Source organism: Piliocolobus tephrosceles, chromosome 11, assembly GCF_002776525.5.
Source record: "Piliocolobus tephrosceles isolate RC106 chromosome 11, ASM277652v3, whole genome shotgun sequence".
Taxonomy (NCBI): Eukaryota; Metazoa; Chordata; class Mammalia; order Primates; family Cercopithecidae; genus Piliocolobus; species Piliocolobus tephrosceles.
In genome coordinates, this window is record NC_045444.1 from 87980200 (window position 1) to 87998539 (window position 18340).

General features: G+C 38.1%; 2 protein-coding genes across 3 annotated transcripts in view; both read right to left on the reverse strand.

The window, feature by feature from the left end:
- Positions 1-406, reverse strand: part of C2CD6 (C2 calcium dependent domain containing 6) — a 197572-nt gene extending 197166 nt beyond the window's left edge. For both annotated transcript variants that reach the window (XM_023218941.3, XM_023218931.3), the window contains exon 1: positions 138-406. In XM_023218941.3, coding sequence (XP_023074709.1) covers positions 138-365 — 228 coding nt within the window. In that variant the 5' untranslated portion in view covers positions 366-406. The remainder of the gene's footprint in view (positions 1-137) is intronic.
- Positions 407-5270: 4864 nt separating this feature from the next.
- On the reverse strand, positions 5271-15928 carry TMEM237 (transmembrane protein 237). Its single transcript, XM_026454581.1, has 9 exons — positions 15607-15928; positions 14572-14692; positions 13317-13471; positions 10980-11103; positions 10481-10672; positions 9333-9406; positions 8581-8674; positions 7287-7408; positions 5271-5884 (listed from the first exon to the last, which is right to left on the reverse strand). The coding sequence occupies exons 4-9, from the start codon at positions 11039-11041 to the stop codon at positions 5817-5819; spliced, it is 612 nt and encodes a 203-aa protein (XP_026310366.1). The 5' UTR covers positions 11042-11103; positions 13317-13471; positions 14572-14692; positions 15607-15928; the 3' UTR covers positions 5271-5816.
- Positions 15929-18340: the final 2412 nt, after the last annotated feature.

Below are 18340 nucleotides of genomic sequence, written 5' to 3' on the forward strand. Positions count from 1 at the left end.
AAAAGGATTAAAGGGTTCAATGTGTGCCAATTGAAGGGAGAGGCAATTGGCACACATTGAACCCTTTAATCCTTTCACCACCCTCCAGGTGCCCTGCTGGCCCTGGTCCTCCAGGTGCCGGCCAGGCCCCCACTCACGTTCAGCAGCTGGTGCCCGGTGCCCTCCTTCTTCTTGTCCTTAGGCAGGGCCATCGGGCCCTGGTCCAGGGTGTAAGGGAAAGAAGCCTCTGACCCTTTAATGTGCATGATATCCTGGCTGCTGTAGGGATTCTTCTGCAATAGCGGGGTGGGGGACAGGGCTTGGACCCGCCCGCTGCGGTTATCAAGTGTGCTGAAAGACCTATTTGTCTCTTGGGGTGGCTCCATCTCTCCATCTTCTGGGGCCTGTCTGCGCCCAACCGACGGCCCGCTACCGCGCAGGCGCGGCCCTCCCGCAGCCTTTCCAGCATTTTCCCAGCGCGTGCCTGCCGCCTCGTGACCCACTCAGGCCGGGCCCCTGCTGGGAGTGGCGGGAGGCCAGCTTTGGAGGCATGCGTGCTTAGGGAGCCTGGAAGGTCTGCTGCACGCACTTGCCAGGCTATTTCAGTCTCCTTTAGAAGGAAGTCAGAGCACGCTGGTGGAGAGCAAGGCACCTCACAGGGCCCAACCACTTTAGTTCACTGTCTTGTCTGCCCTTTAGCCCTCACGAGTCCTTTTCTCCCTGCACCATTTCTTTCTGGAAGATTTACGGTATCAGTCATTACTTCCTCTACACTGTCCCCTGAGCTCCAGATGTTAAATATCCAACAGTCTACTTTGACACCTCTACCCAATTGTTCCACAGACACATAACACGTTAATATTCATCTTCCCTCTTAAACCTCTAGTACGTTCCAAATTCATTTGATGCAGCAATATCATATCCACAAAATCTTAAAAATTCAGACACATTTTAAAATTCTGACCCTAAATATCTGAATCTTACCTTTCCCTTTATGGCACCTAGTTTGGGACATCTCACACATGAGACAATTGTAATGATTTACTCATGGGTCTGCCAACCTGCTGTCATCCGTCCCTTTCACTGCCCCCGTATTAGTCCTTTGCAGCAACGGACGGAGCTGAAGACCATTATCCTAAGCAGACTAATACAGAAACAGAAAACTAAATACCACATGTTCTCACTTAAAAATGCGAGCTAAACAAGGAGAACACATGGACACAAAGAGGGGAGCAACAGACACTGGGGTCTACTTGACGGTGAAGGATGGAAGGAAGGAGAGGATCAGAAACTACCTTTGGGGTACTAGGCTTATTACCTGGGTGATGAAATAATCTGTACACCCCCATGACACAAAATTTACCTGTATAACAAACCTGAACATGTACCCTTGAACCTAAAATAAAAGTTAAATAAAAAATTTAAATAAATACAAACAGAACAAAACCAGATAATTCCAGAACTTTTTTATTGTACACAAAAATCTAAATTTCTTAACATGGAAACCAAAGGTCTACAAAATGTACTCTCCTAGCTTAGGATCATTATTTATTCCTCTTATTTTTGGAATCTATTCTTTTATTCAAGGACCAGCTCAAAGGTCAGCTTTTAGTTAACTCTTATATCCCCATACACACATACCCTAAAGGCAGAGTTAACTGCTGTATCCAAGCTACTTCTTGGCATATCCTTGTCAGCCTAAATAACAGAGAGGCAGACTCTCTGAAAGAAAATGATGTTTATTCAGGAATGGCATTGCAATGAGAATACAAGTGCCACAGTAAACTATGTGCATATTCAGGGAGGTAAAGGAAGACAATGGTTTTTAAAGCAAAAATGATTGTTTTGAGAGAATTATCCTTGGCTACAAGGATCAATAACAAGGATGTTGCCTTTTGGACATTGGACAGGCAGTTGCTGGGCAAATGTCCTCATAGAAGTACTTTTTGTGTGTCAGGTTGTGATGGCCTTTGTGCAAGGTGTGGTTTTGTGCAGTCTTTTATGATAATCCTCATTCTCAGGCATCTGTGCATGAAAATCCTCCTTTCATGGCCTTCCCCAGCTCTATTTGCTAGGATTTTTTTTTTTTTTTTTTGAGACGGAGTCTCGCTCTGTCACCCAGGCTGGAGTGCAGTGGCCTGATCTCAGCTCACTGCAAGCTCCGCCTCCCGGGTTTATGCCATTCTCCTGCCTCAGCCTCCGGAGTAGCTGGGACCACAGGCGCCCGCCACCTCGCCTGGCTAGTTTTTGTGTATTTTTTAGTAGAGACGGGGTTTCACCGTGCCAGCCAGGATGGTCTCGATCTCCTGACCTCGTGATCCGCCGGTCTCGGCCTCCCAAAGTGCTGGGATTACAGGCTTGAGCCACCGCACCCGGCCATTGTTAGGATTTTTAACACAATGACTACAACTTGATTTTGACAACTTTCACATCCTGTTAGTGGGCTCACACTATTAGTTGCTCATCTCAAAAGATGGAGTTCTTTAGGGGCAGGAACCTGCAACTCACCTTGTGCTCCTCAGAGTACATGGCCCAATATCCCAAGGCCCTTAACACGCTTGTCATTATTTCAGATTTATACTATGTGGTGTGTTAATTACTGCACCCAATGAAACTTGCTGTCCAGCAGCTCACTCTGTTCCTAGGGTTCATGTTATGCAACATAAAGTAAACAGCATCACAGATGAAGTTATCTTATTTTTTTAAAAAATCTAATCAAACTGCTTGACCTAACCTCCAGTCTACAGGAAATTTAGGAGATTGAGGAACAAATTACGTGATGTCATTAGGAAAATGTCAGACAATTCAAAAATGTAGGTGAGACACTCTAAAGCAAAACTAGCTTGGACTCTTCACAAAATTGTCATGGGAAATTAGTTGGTACCACCAAGTCTGGAAAACAGCTTGGCAATTTCTTTAAAAACTAAATATGTAACTACATACAACCCATCAATTTCACTCCTGGGCATTTATCTCAGAGAAATGAAAACTTAATGTTCACACAAAAACTTGTACATGAATGTTCACAGCAGCATTATTCAGACTGGAATGAGCCCAGATATCCTTCAATAAGTCAACGAGTTAAACCAAACAGTAAAAGGAAATGAACTATTGATACACACAACAGCTGAGATGACTCAGAAAAAAAGAGATGAACAGAAAGTCAATCCCATAAAATTACATACTGTATGATTCAATTTATAACATTATTGAAATGACAGAGTTTTAGAAACTGAGCTTTTTGTACCTGGCCAAGGGCTTTGATCAGCAAGGTGCCCCTGTGCTGTCTACCCAGGGCAGTGCCTCACCAGATTGGCAATAAAAGTATTTTAAGTCAGTGAGTAATGAGAAACCATCATGCCCTACCAATTGGACTGGATCAATTTGCATGTCAACCTAGTCCACTGTAAGCTGGAGAAAGTTTACATGAATTATCATCGACAGCCTTAGCAATGTGCCTCAAGTGTCACTGTGAGATCATTCCCTACTTCCTGGAGACATGCATTAGCAGTGAACTCTTCCAAACTTTCCAGTCATCACGGTCAAACAATCTTTGAGAGACACCAGAAACATCAGGGAAAACATTGAGTTCTCAGTACAAGTCCTTCATCAGGGAAAACATTTGAGTTTTCCCTGATGAAGGACTTATACAGGGCTACCAGCTGCTCAGGTTTATGTGCCTCCTGGGTCATTAGGAGATCTGAAGTCTAAGTTGTACGTCCCAGACCTGGAAGGATTCAAGGCAACTATGCCCATGCCAGTTACATATTATCAATGTAGCCAGCTTTCCCAAATGCATTCCACAGCAGCTCTAGCCTTCTCTATTCTCTAAGATATATAGCTTTCTATTGTTATATTAGCTTTCTATTGCTGCCATAACCAATCACCACCAATTTAGCAGCTTAGTCAACATACACTTGCTATCTTGCAGCTCTGTATGTCAAAAGTCTGACATGGGCAGCACCAAGCCAAAGCCAAGGCATCCACAGAGCTGCATTCCTTTCTTGGCTCTAGGGGAGGATTTGTTTCCTTGCTTATTTGGGATACTCACAGAATTCAGTTCCTTGCAGTTATGTGACTGAAATCCATTTCCTTGCTCATTGTCGGCCAACAGCCATACTCAGCTGCGAGGTCATCACTCTCCTTGGCTCATGGCCCCCTCTTCCATCTTCAAAGCCAGCAATGACCTCTCTGACCACAGACATAAAAGGCTTTCTTATCTGCTTTTAAGGACTCATAAGATTACACTGGACCCTTCTGGATAATACAGGACAATGTCCCCATTTTAAGGTTCATAACCTTAATCATATCTGCAAATCCCTTTGGCCATGTAAAGTAGTATATTCACAAGTTCCAGGGATTAGGACATGGACATCTTTAGGAGACATTATACAGCCTACCACAATCCCCCACATTGGCAGCAGCTTTCTCACATTTCTCCTTGACGACACTGCTCAAGTGTGCTAAGCCTTGGCTCTAATGAGCATGGCTTTCCTGAAGTTTGCTGACGAGGAAGATTATGAACTCCTATACTGCCAGCTTACTGCCAGAATGAAAACCATTGCTGGTCACAGTGAAAGCTGGAACTGGCAGGATGCCTTCAGAATTGCCAGCAAATTGACAATTCTGTGACAGCAGGGAGAATCCCTTTTCGGCAGCTCCAGCCTTACAAACAGCAAAAGAGATTCCTAGTATAAAGTTCACACCAAATTTAGACCTATTCTCAGGGTCAACCATCTCTATCATCAATTCGTCAATCCTCTTCTGTTGTGTAACATTCAGTTGCTTGCTAATCAGGGCAGGCCCAATAGTCTTATTGATGTGCTTAACAGCCTTTGAAACATTTTTTCCCATAGCTAGTCTTCTCCTCATCTTGAGCTCTAGGGTCTCACACACAACAGCTGAGGTACCACTGGATATAGTTCTGAAGAGATCTTTTCCAGTGCAGGACCCTATCTCAAGAGTGGGATTTCCTGGAAAGCCAGAAACCTGTCTGACAAAGAGCTGGAGAACAGAGATGGTGAATTTCTACTCCTATTTCTTGTCACTCAAAAAAAAAAGAGAGAGAGGAAAGGGTACTGCAGATGTCAGCTGGGAGCCTACAAGCTCACAGGTCTCTCCTTTATTCCCGAGCCTTGCCCTGCTCAGCCTCTTTTGCTACATAGATTTTTTTAAAGCTCCCTCTATGATCCTGATGTACAACCAGATATGAGAACCAGTAGTACAGATTATAGTGAGAAGCAACTTTTTAGTTACTTCTAGGTAAAAATTTTACATTATAAAATTTTTCAAACAGAAGATACATTCCCTTTTTATTGGCCATGATGTAAAGCATCTTTAAAGCTAAATTATAATTATTATATGATACTCAATCACTAAGCCAGTTTCAGAAAAGATAAATTTCATATTTCAATTTATTCAGTTAGAGGAGGTCAAAAATGAAGGCTTTTTTTCCCTTCTACCATATTCACTAAATTTATGTTTAAAACTGATATATATTTTATAACACTATTTAAGTTATGGCTTTTTCTAAACCAGTGCTTTTTAAGATAATAGTTATAAATACAACTGTTTTGAGAAAACAGGAAATAAACACTTTCACTTGCTGGTTTCTAGTTCATTATTCCCTTTGTCATTAAGATGATAATGCTATACAAATATTTGGACATAAATAACAAATACAATTTTAACATTTTTCATAATATTGAGAGATGTTTCAGTATTATATAATCAAAAAAATCTATTACAAATACACATGTATACATCTTATAAAAATACATTTAAAAACACAAGTGGGACAAATACTGAGTCATTATTCCTCCAAAGGTGAGCTGGTATTATGAAGAGGCTTTGATTTCTTTATCTTTATCAGGATATTCTTCCACCTCTGAGGAGAACATTAACTCTGGAGAAGAAAATGAACAGATCATAAAATTGTTTCCCTCCAACAGAGTTGTATAGCTTATTTATAGTCTTTTAAAAATTGACAGAGAAAGCCCTCAATAGATTTCTTGACAGTGAAATCTGATTTCAAAGGTAAGCTGATAACAAATGTACAAGTTTTACATTTTAAAATATTTAAATTTTAAATTATGAACCCCTTAAAAGTAAAACATAATAGAGACAATATACAAAATCCTACCTGGAAATTTAAGTCACTTAGATAACTAAGATCATTAAACAGCTAAAAGGTCTAATTCTACAGTGATGGGATCATCTAAAATATAGGGGACAGATACAGAGGAAGGACCTGGAACTAACAAGAGATATGTGCCAGGATAGTTTAAATGGGTCATCCCATTTCATCATCAAAACAACCCAATAAGCCAGGTATTACCACTTATTTTATACCTACTTTTTAAATCTACATGTTGTATGACTAACATGGCCTTAAAAGAACAGGATTCTGGAAATACTTACTAAGTAACACACACTTTGTGATTTAGACTGAATACTGCACAATTCAGATGCAGTTTTGATGCCAACCACAATGTAGAATGTTATTAGCTGACATTTTCTACATTTAAACTATGACTTAGCATAGATGTTGGCGAAATTCTCCATGCTAAGGCTTCTGAGGCAGATGGGTTGTAAATAGTTGATCAAATCAAAGATAAAATAATAACCAAGGTCGAGAAAATATCCATAAAAGATGTTCAAGGGTGAAACTGTTGAACACTGCCCAAGGAAACACAATTTACAATACAAATACTAAACAGTTTCTCAAGCAGCATAAAAGTTTAGCAGTTTGCTAATATGATGATTCTTCTTCAGGTGTTCCAGAAGGGGTCTGGGAACCAGAGATGAGTGAATCACTGCACATTGAGCATGTTAAAAGTAAGAGTACTAAACACTGTGTTAGACAATGAAGAGTTAAGAATTTGTACCAAATAGAGGAGGTAAGAATAATTAACTTGAGTATGTGTCTGACAGAAAGGCTATGTAGAAGAAGTATGATTTATTTCAAAATTAAGAGATACTTTCATCAGCAGGAAACTAAGAGAAGTAAGAGCAAAGACTTTTTCTAAATTACTTGAAGGGTTCCAAGAGAAGAAATACCTCCTGAATATGCACAAGGGCCACAGAAGGCCCTCACTAAGTAGTTCCAGACTCCAGCCCGCCTAGGCACTCCTCCCTGCTTCTCTTGGCATTCTGTTACACCACTTTATTTTCTCTCTGCTTGTATTATTTTAATTTAAATGTGTCTTTGTGATTGGAATATTATAAGCTATACGTATTAAAAGGAGGTTTATAAAACCATTACAGAAGATTTCAGGATATTCTTATACTATTTTTTTCTTTAATACCTTCACTAAGATCCATGCCTGGCCTATAAGACAAAAATAGCCAAGATAATCCAACCAGAAGAGCCACCACGAGATTCACCACAATCCATGGCTGGAGAATCTGTTCCTCAATTCCTGCTTCCCTAAAAATGTAGAAATACTCATTAGAAATACCTTCAGTTTGGTTCATATATACAAATATATCTATTTTAGGAACTTCAAGAAAAAACAGCAGTCATCTCCTAGAGAAATAACAAGTAAAGCATGAAAGAAAATATAATTTCCCTGTAAAATATACCACATATATAATGAGAACAAGGGTTGAAAGGTTAAACTCTAAACAGATCTGCTCTATACATTCATATAAATGCAAAGCTAGTATACCCAAGAAAATTTTCTAAAAGTTTTCCTTCCAACTACCATGACATTACTCATCAATAAAGTATATTTGCTTTCTCTTTACCTAATGTCCCTAGCCACTCTCTCAAAAAAGATTACTTTTGGATGCCACATTCAGCATTTGGGGGGGAAAAAAAAAAGACTGCTTCTCTTGAGTTTTATGAACTAGAATCTCAGCCATCCTGTCAGCTTCATGGCTGTCCACTGATCTGCAGATGTTGGCTCTCCCTATTCTGCTCTTTCCAGCATTGTTTGGTTTTCTGAATCTATCCCAGCTACTCACTCCTATCACTGTTCTGGGGTATGAAACTCCCTGATAGTGGGTAAGAATGCAGGGCTCCTTCCGTCCATCATATGATGACTTATTTTAAAACTATAACTTGGCTGGGTGCAGTGGCTCACACCTATAATCCCAACACTCTGGGAGGCCAAGGCAAGTGGATCACCTGAGATAAGAAGTTCAAGACCAGCCTGGCCAACACGGTGAAACCCCATTTCTACAAAAATACAAAAATTAGCCAGGCGGGTGCCTGTAATCCCAGCTATTCGGGAGGCTAAGGCTGCAGAATCGCTTGAACCCAGGAGGCAGTGGTTGCAGTGAGCCGAGATAATGCCATTGCACTCCAGCCTGGGCGACAAAGCGAGACTCCATCTTAAAAAAAAAACAACAACAACAGCAACAAAGAAAAAACTATAACTTGAAGATCTAAAACAGATTCTTAAAAGGAAGATATTTCTTTAAAAATGCAGGTGAATATAACAATAGTTACCCATTAACCAAAGGAATAAGTATTTTCTTGCCATAGATTTGGAAACAAAAACAGCCTTCATTATTTGTAGATGAAAAAGAATGGAAGGATAAGAAAAATTGCTGTTATTGCCATTAACAATTGCTAATGTCATTGTGAATTCTTACCAGAGGCTACCATTAACAGAAGAAGGTGTGTAAAGGTGGATTCTGTCACTTGTCATTTGCTGACTCAGAGATAGTATAAGAGCAGTAAAGTACACTGAGAAAAAGACAAATGAAATTACTAATAATTTTTAACAACCTGGTTTATTTTGAATTTATAGATTAACATTGAAAATAATCTGTACTTTGGTGACTGATGATATAAAAGAAATTTATTTTACCAAATAAATATATTTCAATAGGCCAGATATCCTTATATACATTTTTGAGAACAGGTGCAGAAGGATCTTTTGAGACGTTCACTGTTTCATCATTAGAACTGACAAGAACCTAGATCTTTTTAAAAGCTAAATGAATTGCTCAAGGTCCTAAAATTAGTTTTATTAATATTCTCAAAACTTAGAACAAAATGCATTCCAAATAATCAGAAAGATATAAAATAGTGTTTGTTATTAAAAGGCCGTACCAGCTGAATCTGGTTAATGTCAAGTAGAAAATACAAAAGTTAAAAAGTAAGTAATATAGTACAATAATAAATTAAGCTTTTCAAAGTTATTTAGAGGAACCTCTATTGAAAAATAATTCTATCAACATTATGCCTATTATGTTTCTAATTACAAATTCACTGACCATCTATAGGTAATGTTTATAAGGAGCAGTAATACAACTTTTAAAAAAAAATTACATTTTTCCTGGTTCAAAATTATGGTATAACTCAAGTATTACACAGTTATCAAGTTAAACTATTTACTCACAGAAAGATGCTAAAGTTGTAGGATCCAGGGCCAAAAAATTTCGGATTGCTACTGATATTTTAGCAAAGTCAATCCTAGAAAATATAAAAGCTTCTTATCACAGTGCAGTCGTAAACTTTTTAACAAAACTTTACTTTCTTGACAATAGTTTTTTCCTTCTCTATTCTAATGCTACCACATATACTATTACTAGGTTTTAAGTAGCTACAGTGTATACATAACACACATGACAAAATTATCTTATTTACAAAGGCCATATAAAACATCTAACTAGACTACTTTGGACAACATTCCTTTGGGGTTAAGACATTCTAAAGAAAATTAAAGTTGATAAACAAAATTTCATTAGTTTCTACCTCTTTCTATTGCCCATATCATTAGGCTCTAATTAGGTGGGGTTTTTTTTAAAACGGGTTAAATTGTGTTCCCAAAAAGATATGTTGAACTAACCTGGAGTACTTATGAATGTGACCTTATTTGGAAGCAGGGTCTTTGCAGATGTAATAAAGTTAAGATAAGGTCATTAGGATGAACCCTAATCCAGTATGACTGGTGTCCTTATTAGAAAAGACACAGATACAGAGATACACAGGGGTAAAGCACTGCGTGACGATAGAGGCAAATGATGCATCTACAGTCAAGGAATGCCAAGGATTGTCAGCAATCACCGGAAGTGAGGGGAAGGGCATGAAACAGACTCTCCCTCAGAGCCCTCAAAAAAGGATTCAACCCTGGCCACATCCTGATTGCAGACTGCTCGCCTCCAGACCCGCGAGAGAATAAATGTGCTGTTTTCAGCCAGCCAATGTGTGGTACTTTGTTACAGCAGTGCTGGGAAACAAATACAAACGCTCTGAGTCTCACCTATACCTGATTTAGATGACATTTAGGAATTTCTGAGTTCACTACATTTGGATGAAATTTTGGACTTCTGATTTGATACTGGAATGGGTGAAGTCTTTTGGCAATATTTTGTTTACAACAGTCTCATCCCCTCAAAAAAGAACAGAAGTAGACTGGCCTTAAAACTTTTTGAAGTAATATTGATACTCTATAATTCTATTTTGAAAACTGTCATGGTTAGTGACACATTTTGCTCAGCATTTTCTTCTGAAGAAGTTAGACAGATCTGGAGTCACAGGCATTACCTGTCAAAAGCTGAAATTGTACTCAGAGCCAAAAGCAAGTACAGAAGACTCTGGAATGGATACACTAGGGTCTTGTATTGTTGCAGAAGGTTTGAGAGGTTGGACAGCTGATCTCCTGCTAGAACATATATCACAACAATATTCCACACAGCACAGCCGGCCAAGAATCCATGAGAAAAGAGACCAATCATCCTGAATGGTAAAGGGTTTGATTATTATACATGAATTACTAAAGTAAAAAGCTAAAACATGTTTAAAATCTCTTCATATACAAGAATAAAATTCAACATTTCATGACAAGTAAAAGCAAGCTCTTTCTTTTTAGTTACACTGATAGGTAGATCATTCAATTCCAATAGGATGTTTAAAAAATACACCTACCTACCATTTTAAGTGGTCATTTCGTTAACAATATTGAACAACCAATAGGCTATTTTTTTCTTTAATTACGGAACTCAGTTAAAATTTGTTTTAAGAAAAGTCCAACAAAAGCAGCCACCTGAAAGCCCGGTGCACCGTAAGTGCCACATCTCTGGTGGTCCAGGAAGGCTTCATGTCCATTGACACATCTATGTTTTCTGTGGTCTTTATCAACTCTGAACGGTCAGCGGCCTGGAATCTCCCTAAGAACACATAATGGAATTACTAACAACTAGGGAGAGAGAACCCTGGTAGCCTTTTTTTTTTTTTTTTTTTTTTTTTAATTCCACATTCAGGAAGCTGAAAACTAAGACTGAAGTATTGCTGTTCTATCTGAAAATTCTCCTTGACTCAGCACCTATTTCAGAAAGATCTTTACTTTGGGTTCCTTAAACATAATTTTTCATCTTGAAGAAAAATAAGCGATGTCAGTGTATTTTCTTCTCAATCCAAAGTGAAGTAACAATTTCAGAAATCAATTATATTTAATAAAAAATAATGAACTTTCAACCAGAATAAAGTCTAGAAACCTTTAACATGACCTAGTCTACAAAATTCTAATTTAGAGACTTTAGAAGTATTAAAGTTTATATGCCTGTGCTACCAAGGTAAGTCAATATTTGAAAACTACTTTAAATTTCTTAGAAAAAGACGTCAGGATGTGTAGCATGGTTTTCTGGGATGACAGGAAAGAAATGGGCTGCTTCATAAATTTCTCTTTAGAACATTCCTGTGAAGAACATCAGTTCAAGAGTGAGCACTGCAATATTGTATGAGTAGGGCTTTAGCCTTTTTACTGTTGATTCAGAGGCTCCTTCCTGTATATCTAGTAATCCACAAATAGACCTCAGGAAGCAGGAAAGGTTCCATTTCAATTATCCTCACCAAACCCAGTTCCCAGGTGTTTTGGAGGATGAAAGACAGGGGTGTGACAATTTTCCCTAAGAAAAGACAACTTCCGGGCAGACAGTAGAACCAATGGTGCCTTTTATGGCCAGTTACTCTAGCAGGGAAATTTCTATGCTAAGTGAAACAAGAATAAAAATGAGGATTAAGTGATACTGCTTGAAAAAGAACTGGAGTAAATTAAATGGCCACATGGTAGATGAATAAAACCACATGACTAGAAGTCATAAAACCACAGTTCAAGTCCCAGTTCCACCCTAACCAACTGTGAGACACTGGGTAAGTCAGCCAGAGACCACAGGTTTCTTATTGGACAAGAACTGCAAGATCCTTTAGATGGGATATTATGAAGTAGAGTTCTAAAACAATGTATACAAAATCTAAATTGTAAATTTTAAGGACTAACCTTTATGTTTCAGATGAGTTCTTTAGGCAGCATATCCTTAACATATCCATGGTAGTATATAGTCATGATCATGCTTTGAGTAGGTTTTTCTTAAACACTGTGTTATAGACTGAATGTGTCCCCCAAAAATTCATATGTTGAAGCCCTAACCCCCCAGTGAGTGTGAGGTCACTGGGAGGTATTTAGATTTCGATGAAGTCATGACGATGAAGCTCCCATGATGAGATCAGTGTCTTTTTAAGAAGAGGAAGACACACCAGAACTCTTTCTGCCACATGATGACACAGTGGCAGCCACTGGCAAGCCAGGAAGGGGCCTTCTCCAGTAACCTAATCTGCTGGAACCTTGTCTTGGACGTCCTAGTTTTAGGAATGGTGAGAAATAAATGTCTGTGGTTTAAGCCACTCAGTCCGTGGTATTTTGTTATAGCAGCCTGAGCTAAAATACACTGCAAACCTAGTCTCATAGCCAGTATACATTATACAATGTCAGCACTATTTTCCAAAAGAATATACAGTTATAATGTTGTATTTCTTATTTAATATGGTAGTATCATCATGTATTTTCTCTCTTATTTTCAGTTGTAGAATTTATATCATTATCTGTCCCACCACAACTACTACCAATTGCAGGAAGCTGGTAAAGTACAAGAAAGAATAAAGAATCAGGCAGGGGTGGGGAAGATCTTTACATTACCCATAACCCCATAAATCCAGAAACAATCAGCATTAATATTTGAGCCTATTTCTTTCAAGTATTTTGTCCTATGTATAGATCAAACTGTGTGTGTATGTACACATGTGTATATGCTCTTTTATCAGAATCTTTCCATAAAATGAAAAATTCTCCCTAAACATGATATTTAATGGTGAAGAATATTATTATATAGATACACCACAACTTACTGAAATCATTCCTCTCCTATTTCACATTTAGGTTGTCTCCAGTTTTTCACTCTCATGAATCAAAGCATGATGACTAGTTTTGTGTATAAATTGTTGTACATGGTTTTGCTTAATTCCTTAATTCAGATTGCCAGAAGTATAAAGGATATCCTTGTACAATTTTTAAGAGTTCATATTCTAAAACAAGGCATCTACTTACGGCTTTTTTCCACAAATACTTTGCCTACAGGCTGGCTAATGCCAGTAGGTGCAGTGAATACAGACTGCTGTTCCAGAGTAGTTTGCTCATCAGTGATGTCTTCATCTTCTACTCCTAGCTCATTGGCATACTGCAATTCTGCTGGCTGGGTTTTCCTGTAATAAGGAAGTATGTATGAAAAATGGATGATTATTGAATACTCACAGACTTACATACAGAACTAGCTATAAATATAATGGAAAGAGCCCTGGACTTGGAGTTAAGAAATTTGATTTTTACTCAAATAAACCTGTTATTAACTATTATGTGCAGCAAGTCACTTACATTTCTGAGGGCTCAGTTTTCTCATTTGAAAATTGAAGTGACTGAACTAATCTGTAAGCTTCTTTCCAAATTTAAAATTGTATGATTCCCTGTAGACACTGATATGATTTAGCTATGTCCCCACCCCAAATTTCATGTTGAATTGTAATAATCCCCACCTGTCAAGGGACTGTTCTGGTGATAGTGAGTTCTCAGGAGATCTGATAGTTTTGTAAGGGGCTTCCCCCTTCACTCAGCTCTAATTCTTCTCCTTCCTGCTGCCCTGTGAAGAAGGGCATGTTTGCTTCACCTTCCACCATGATTGTAAGTTTCCTGAGGCCCCCTGAGTCATGCTGAACTGTGAGCCAATTAAACTTCTTTCCTTTATAAATTACCCAGTCTCAGGTATGTCTTTATTAGTATTGTGAGAACGGACTAACACAGACATTGATCACTATTTGTAGGTTCATTTTCAAATACAAACAATAGTGCTATATATATGCCTTCCAGTGTTATTTCTTTAAAGTATACTTTACTCATTTTATCTTAATGCTAAAACACAGTTTTACTTATTGCTGAAATAATCTTAATTTGAATTCTGTTAACATAAGAAAATAAATCACAATAGCCTATTTCATTATATTTAATTTTTAAATATCCTTAATGTTTAATTTTGCTACTTATATATTCTATTTGTGTTCTTCTTTTTAAGAGACGGCTCTTAAGTTTTTTTATTTAAGTACAATCTTAATTTTTAAAATTTTCTCAGTGGTTTACTCTTCTCAAATTTATCATTAGATTGGTTTAACTGATTTTTTGTAATAATACATACCCTAGAGGTACACAAATACAAGTATGTAGTAAGACTTAATGAGAAGCTACTGTTTGGGAACTCCAAACAAAGCATCAGGGTAATCCTGGAGAATAGTCGGAAACATAAATAAATTCTTACTTTGTCTTCCTCCGAGGTTTTTGAATAACTGCCTCCTCAGCTGGCTCCGCATCAATACCATTTTCATTTCGTAATAAAGATGAACTAGATGCCTTATTTTGAGTGGAGGAAGTCTCCAATTCTGAAAACAAAATAAATTTAACTTTTCAAATAACTAAAACAGAAAAAGAAAAGTAATATACAAGACTTGTATAAGAGAAAAGAACTTCAAGAATTTTAATTGGGCAAAAATATTTTCACTATCTTGCAAATTTTTAATTTTTAAAAAATGTTATACTTCTAAACTCCTAATGTAAAAATTGAAATTGTAATGCCAAACAATATGAAAAAAAATTAAGTAACCCAACACCCAGGCTGTGTTGAAGATTCCCAAGATTATCTCCAGGTTCGCTGACTTTCTAGAAGGCCTCACAGGACTTGGAAATCATCACACTCACAATTATGGTATACTACAGCAAATGAATATAAAGCAAAATCAGCAAAAGGAAAAAGCACATGGACTAAGTCCAGAGGAAACCAAGTATAAGCTTCCAAGAGTCCTCTATCAGTGGAGTCAAATAGGATGCACTCATCTCTGCAGTAATGAGTTGTGACAACACATGTGACACATATTCTACAAGGGAAGCTCATCAGAGATAGTACCCAAGGTTAGGGGCTAGTCACATAAGCTTAGCACATACCAAAATTCTGGATGCCCAGAAGGGAAGCAGATGTTCAGCAAAAATCACTTTGTATGCACAAATGCACAGTGAGCCACCTTATAATTTAGGGAAAGTTTTTTCTATCAGTGTAGGGAGCTGTTTATCATCCAACTTCCCAGATGCCAGCTAAGGGCCAATCTTATCAGCAGGCCTTTCCAAGGATAGCAGTCTCAGGTCTGCTATATTAACTCTTTCCTGTACACAGGGTAGGTATGAAGTTTAAATGAGTCAGTGAAGCCTTCTTCTAATCCACTAGCTACTCTTCCTATCTGGAAATACTAGCTCTCTGGAATACCTTCAAGACCTTACAATTCTATTGTAATAAAATACTTACAGCCTGGACTGGAAATATAATGCAAGCAGTAGAGCCTACCATTGGTCATCCTGAACAAAATAAACAAAAACACAATTTTTAAATCCAGAAATTTAGAAAGCTGACCTGCCAGGCTTGGTGTACTTTGGAATGGCAATGACAGGTCCTTTTTGATCCAAAACTTAGTTGGGTCCTGAATTTTCTAAAAAAGGTCATTTCTGTAAATATACTTTTCACAAATTATAAAACTAGGTATTGGTATCCATCTTGATTTTTATTTTTTATTTATTTATTTATTTATTTATTTTTTTTTTTTACATATTTTTTTTTTTATTTTTTATTTTTTATTATACTTTAAGTTCTAGGGTACATGTGCATAACGTGCAGGTTACATATGTATACATGTGCCATGTTGGTGTGCTGCACCCATCAACTTGTCAGCACCCATCAATTCATCATTTATATCAGGTATAACTCCCCAATGCAATCCCTCCCCCCTCCCTCCTCCCCTTGATAGGCCCCAGTGTGTGATGTTCCCCTTCCCGAGTCCAAGTGAGCTCATTGTTCAGTTCCCACCTATGAGTGAGAACATGCGGTGTTTGGTTTTCTCTTCTTGTGATAGTTTGCTAGGAATGATGGTTTCCAGCTGCATCCATGTCTCTACAAAGGACGCAAACTCATCCTTTTTTATGGCTGCATAGTATTCCATGGTGTATATGTGCCACATTTTCTTAATCCAGTCTGTCACTGATGGACATTTGGGTTGATTCCAAGTCTTTGCTAATGTGAATAGTGCCGCAATAAACATATGTGTGCATGTGTCTTTGTAGTAGCATAATTTATAATCCTTTGGGTATATACCCAGTAGTGGGATGGCTGGGTCATATGGTACATCTAGTTCTAGATCCTTGAGGAATCGCCATACTGTTTTCCATAATGGTTGAACTAGTTTACAATCCCACCAACAGTGTAAAAGTGTTCCTATTTCTCCACATCCTCTCCAACACCTATTGTTTCCTGATTTTTTAATGATTGCCATTCTAACTGGTGTGAGATGGTATCTCATTGTGGTTTTGATTTGCATTTCTCTGATGGCCAGTGATGATGAGCATTTTTTCATGTGTCTGTTGGCTGTATGAATGTCTTCTTTTGAGAAATGTCTGTTCATATCCTTTCCCCACTTTTGGATGGGGTTGTTTGTTTTTTTCTTGTATATTTGCTTGAGTTCTTTGTAGATTCTGGAAATGAGCCCTTTGTCAGATGAGTAGATTGCAAAAATTTTCTCCCATTCTGTAGGTTGCCTGTTCACTCTGATGGTAGTTTCTTTTGCTGTGCAGAAGCTCTTTAGTTTAATGAGATCCCATTTGTCAATTTTGGCTTTTGCTGCCGTTGCTTTTGGTGTTTTAGACATGAAGTCCTTGCCCATGCCTATGTCCTGAATGGTACTACCTAGATTTTCTTCTAGGGTTTTTATGGTATTAGGTCTAACATTTAAGTCTCTAATCCATCTTGAATTAATCTTCGTATAAGGAGTAAGGAAAGGATCCAGTTTCAGCTTTCTACTTATGGCTAGCCAATTTTCCCAGCACCATTTATTAAATAGGGAATCCTTTCCCCATTTCTTGTTTTTCTCAGGTTTGTCAAAGATCAGATGGTTGTAGATGTGTGGCATTATTTCTGAAGGCTCCGTTCTGTTCCATTGGTCTATATCTCTGTTTTGGTACCAGTACCATGCTGTTTTGGTTACTGTAGCCTTGTAGTATAGTTTGAAGTCAGGTAGCGTGACGCCTCCGGCTTTGTCCTTTTGACTTAGGATTGTCTTGGCAATACGGGCTCTTTTTTGGTTCCATATGAACTTTAAAGCAGTTTTTTCCAATTCGGTGAAGAAACTCATTGGTAGCTTGATGGGGATGGCATTGAATCTATAAATTACCTTGGGCAGTATGGCCATTTTCACAATATTGATTCTGCCTATCCATGAGCATGGTATGTTCTTCCATTTGTTTGTGTCCTCTTTGATTTCACTGAGCAGTGGTTTGTAGTTCTCCTTGAAGAGGTCCTTTACATCCCTTGTAAGTTGGATTCCTAGGTATTTGATTCTCTTTGAAGCAATTGTGAATGGAAGTTCATTCCTGATTTGGCTCTCTGCTTGTCTGTTACTGGTGTATAAGAATGCTTGTGATTTTTGCACATTAATTTTGTATCCTGAGACTTTGCTGAAGTTGCTTATCAGCTTAAGAAGATTTTGGGCTGAGACGATGGGGTTTTCTAAATACACAATCATGTCATCTGCAAACAGGGACAATTTGACTTCCTCTTTTCCTAACTGAATACCCTTGATTTCTTTCTCTTGCCTGATTGCCCTAGCCAGAACTTCCAACACTATGTTGAATAGGAGTGGTGAGAGAGGGCATCCCTGTCTTGTGCCAGTTTTCAAAGGGAACTTTTCCAGTTTTTGCCCATTCAGTATGATATTAGCTGTGGGTTTGTCATAAATAGCTCTTATTATTTTGAGGTACGTTCCATCAATACCGAATTTGTTGAGCGTTTTTAGCATGAAGGGCTGTTGAATTTTGTCAAAAGCCTTTTCTGCATCTATTGAGATAATCATGTGGTTCTCATCTTTGGTTCTGTTGATATGCTGGATTACGTTGATTGATTTGCGAATGTTGAACCAGCCTTGCATCCCAGGGATGAAGCCCACTTGATCATGGTGGATAAGCTTTTTGATGTGCTGCTGAATCCGGTTTGCCAG

Coding starts and splice junctions, on each gene's coding strand:
- TMEM237 (XM_026454581.1), bottom strand. CDS start 11,041: ATGGACATGAAGCCTTCCTGGACCACCAGAGATGTGGCACTTACGGTG. Junction 8,675..9,332: donor TACAACTTTAGCATCTTTCT/GTGAGTAAATAG, acceptor TCTTTTTCTCAG/TGTACTTTACTGCTCTTATA. Junction 7,409..8,580: donor TCTGTTAATGGTAGCCTCTG/GTAAGAATTCAC, acceptor CTACATTTTTAG/GGAAGCAGGAATTGAGGAAC.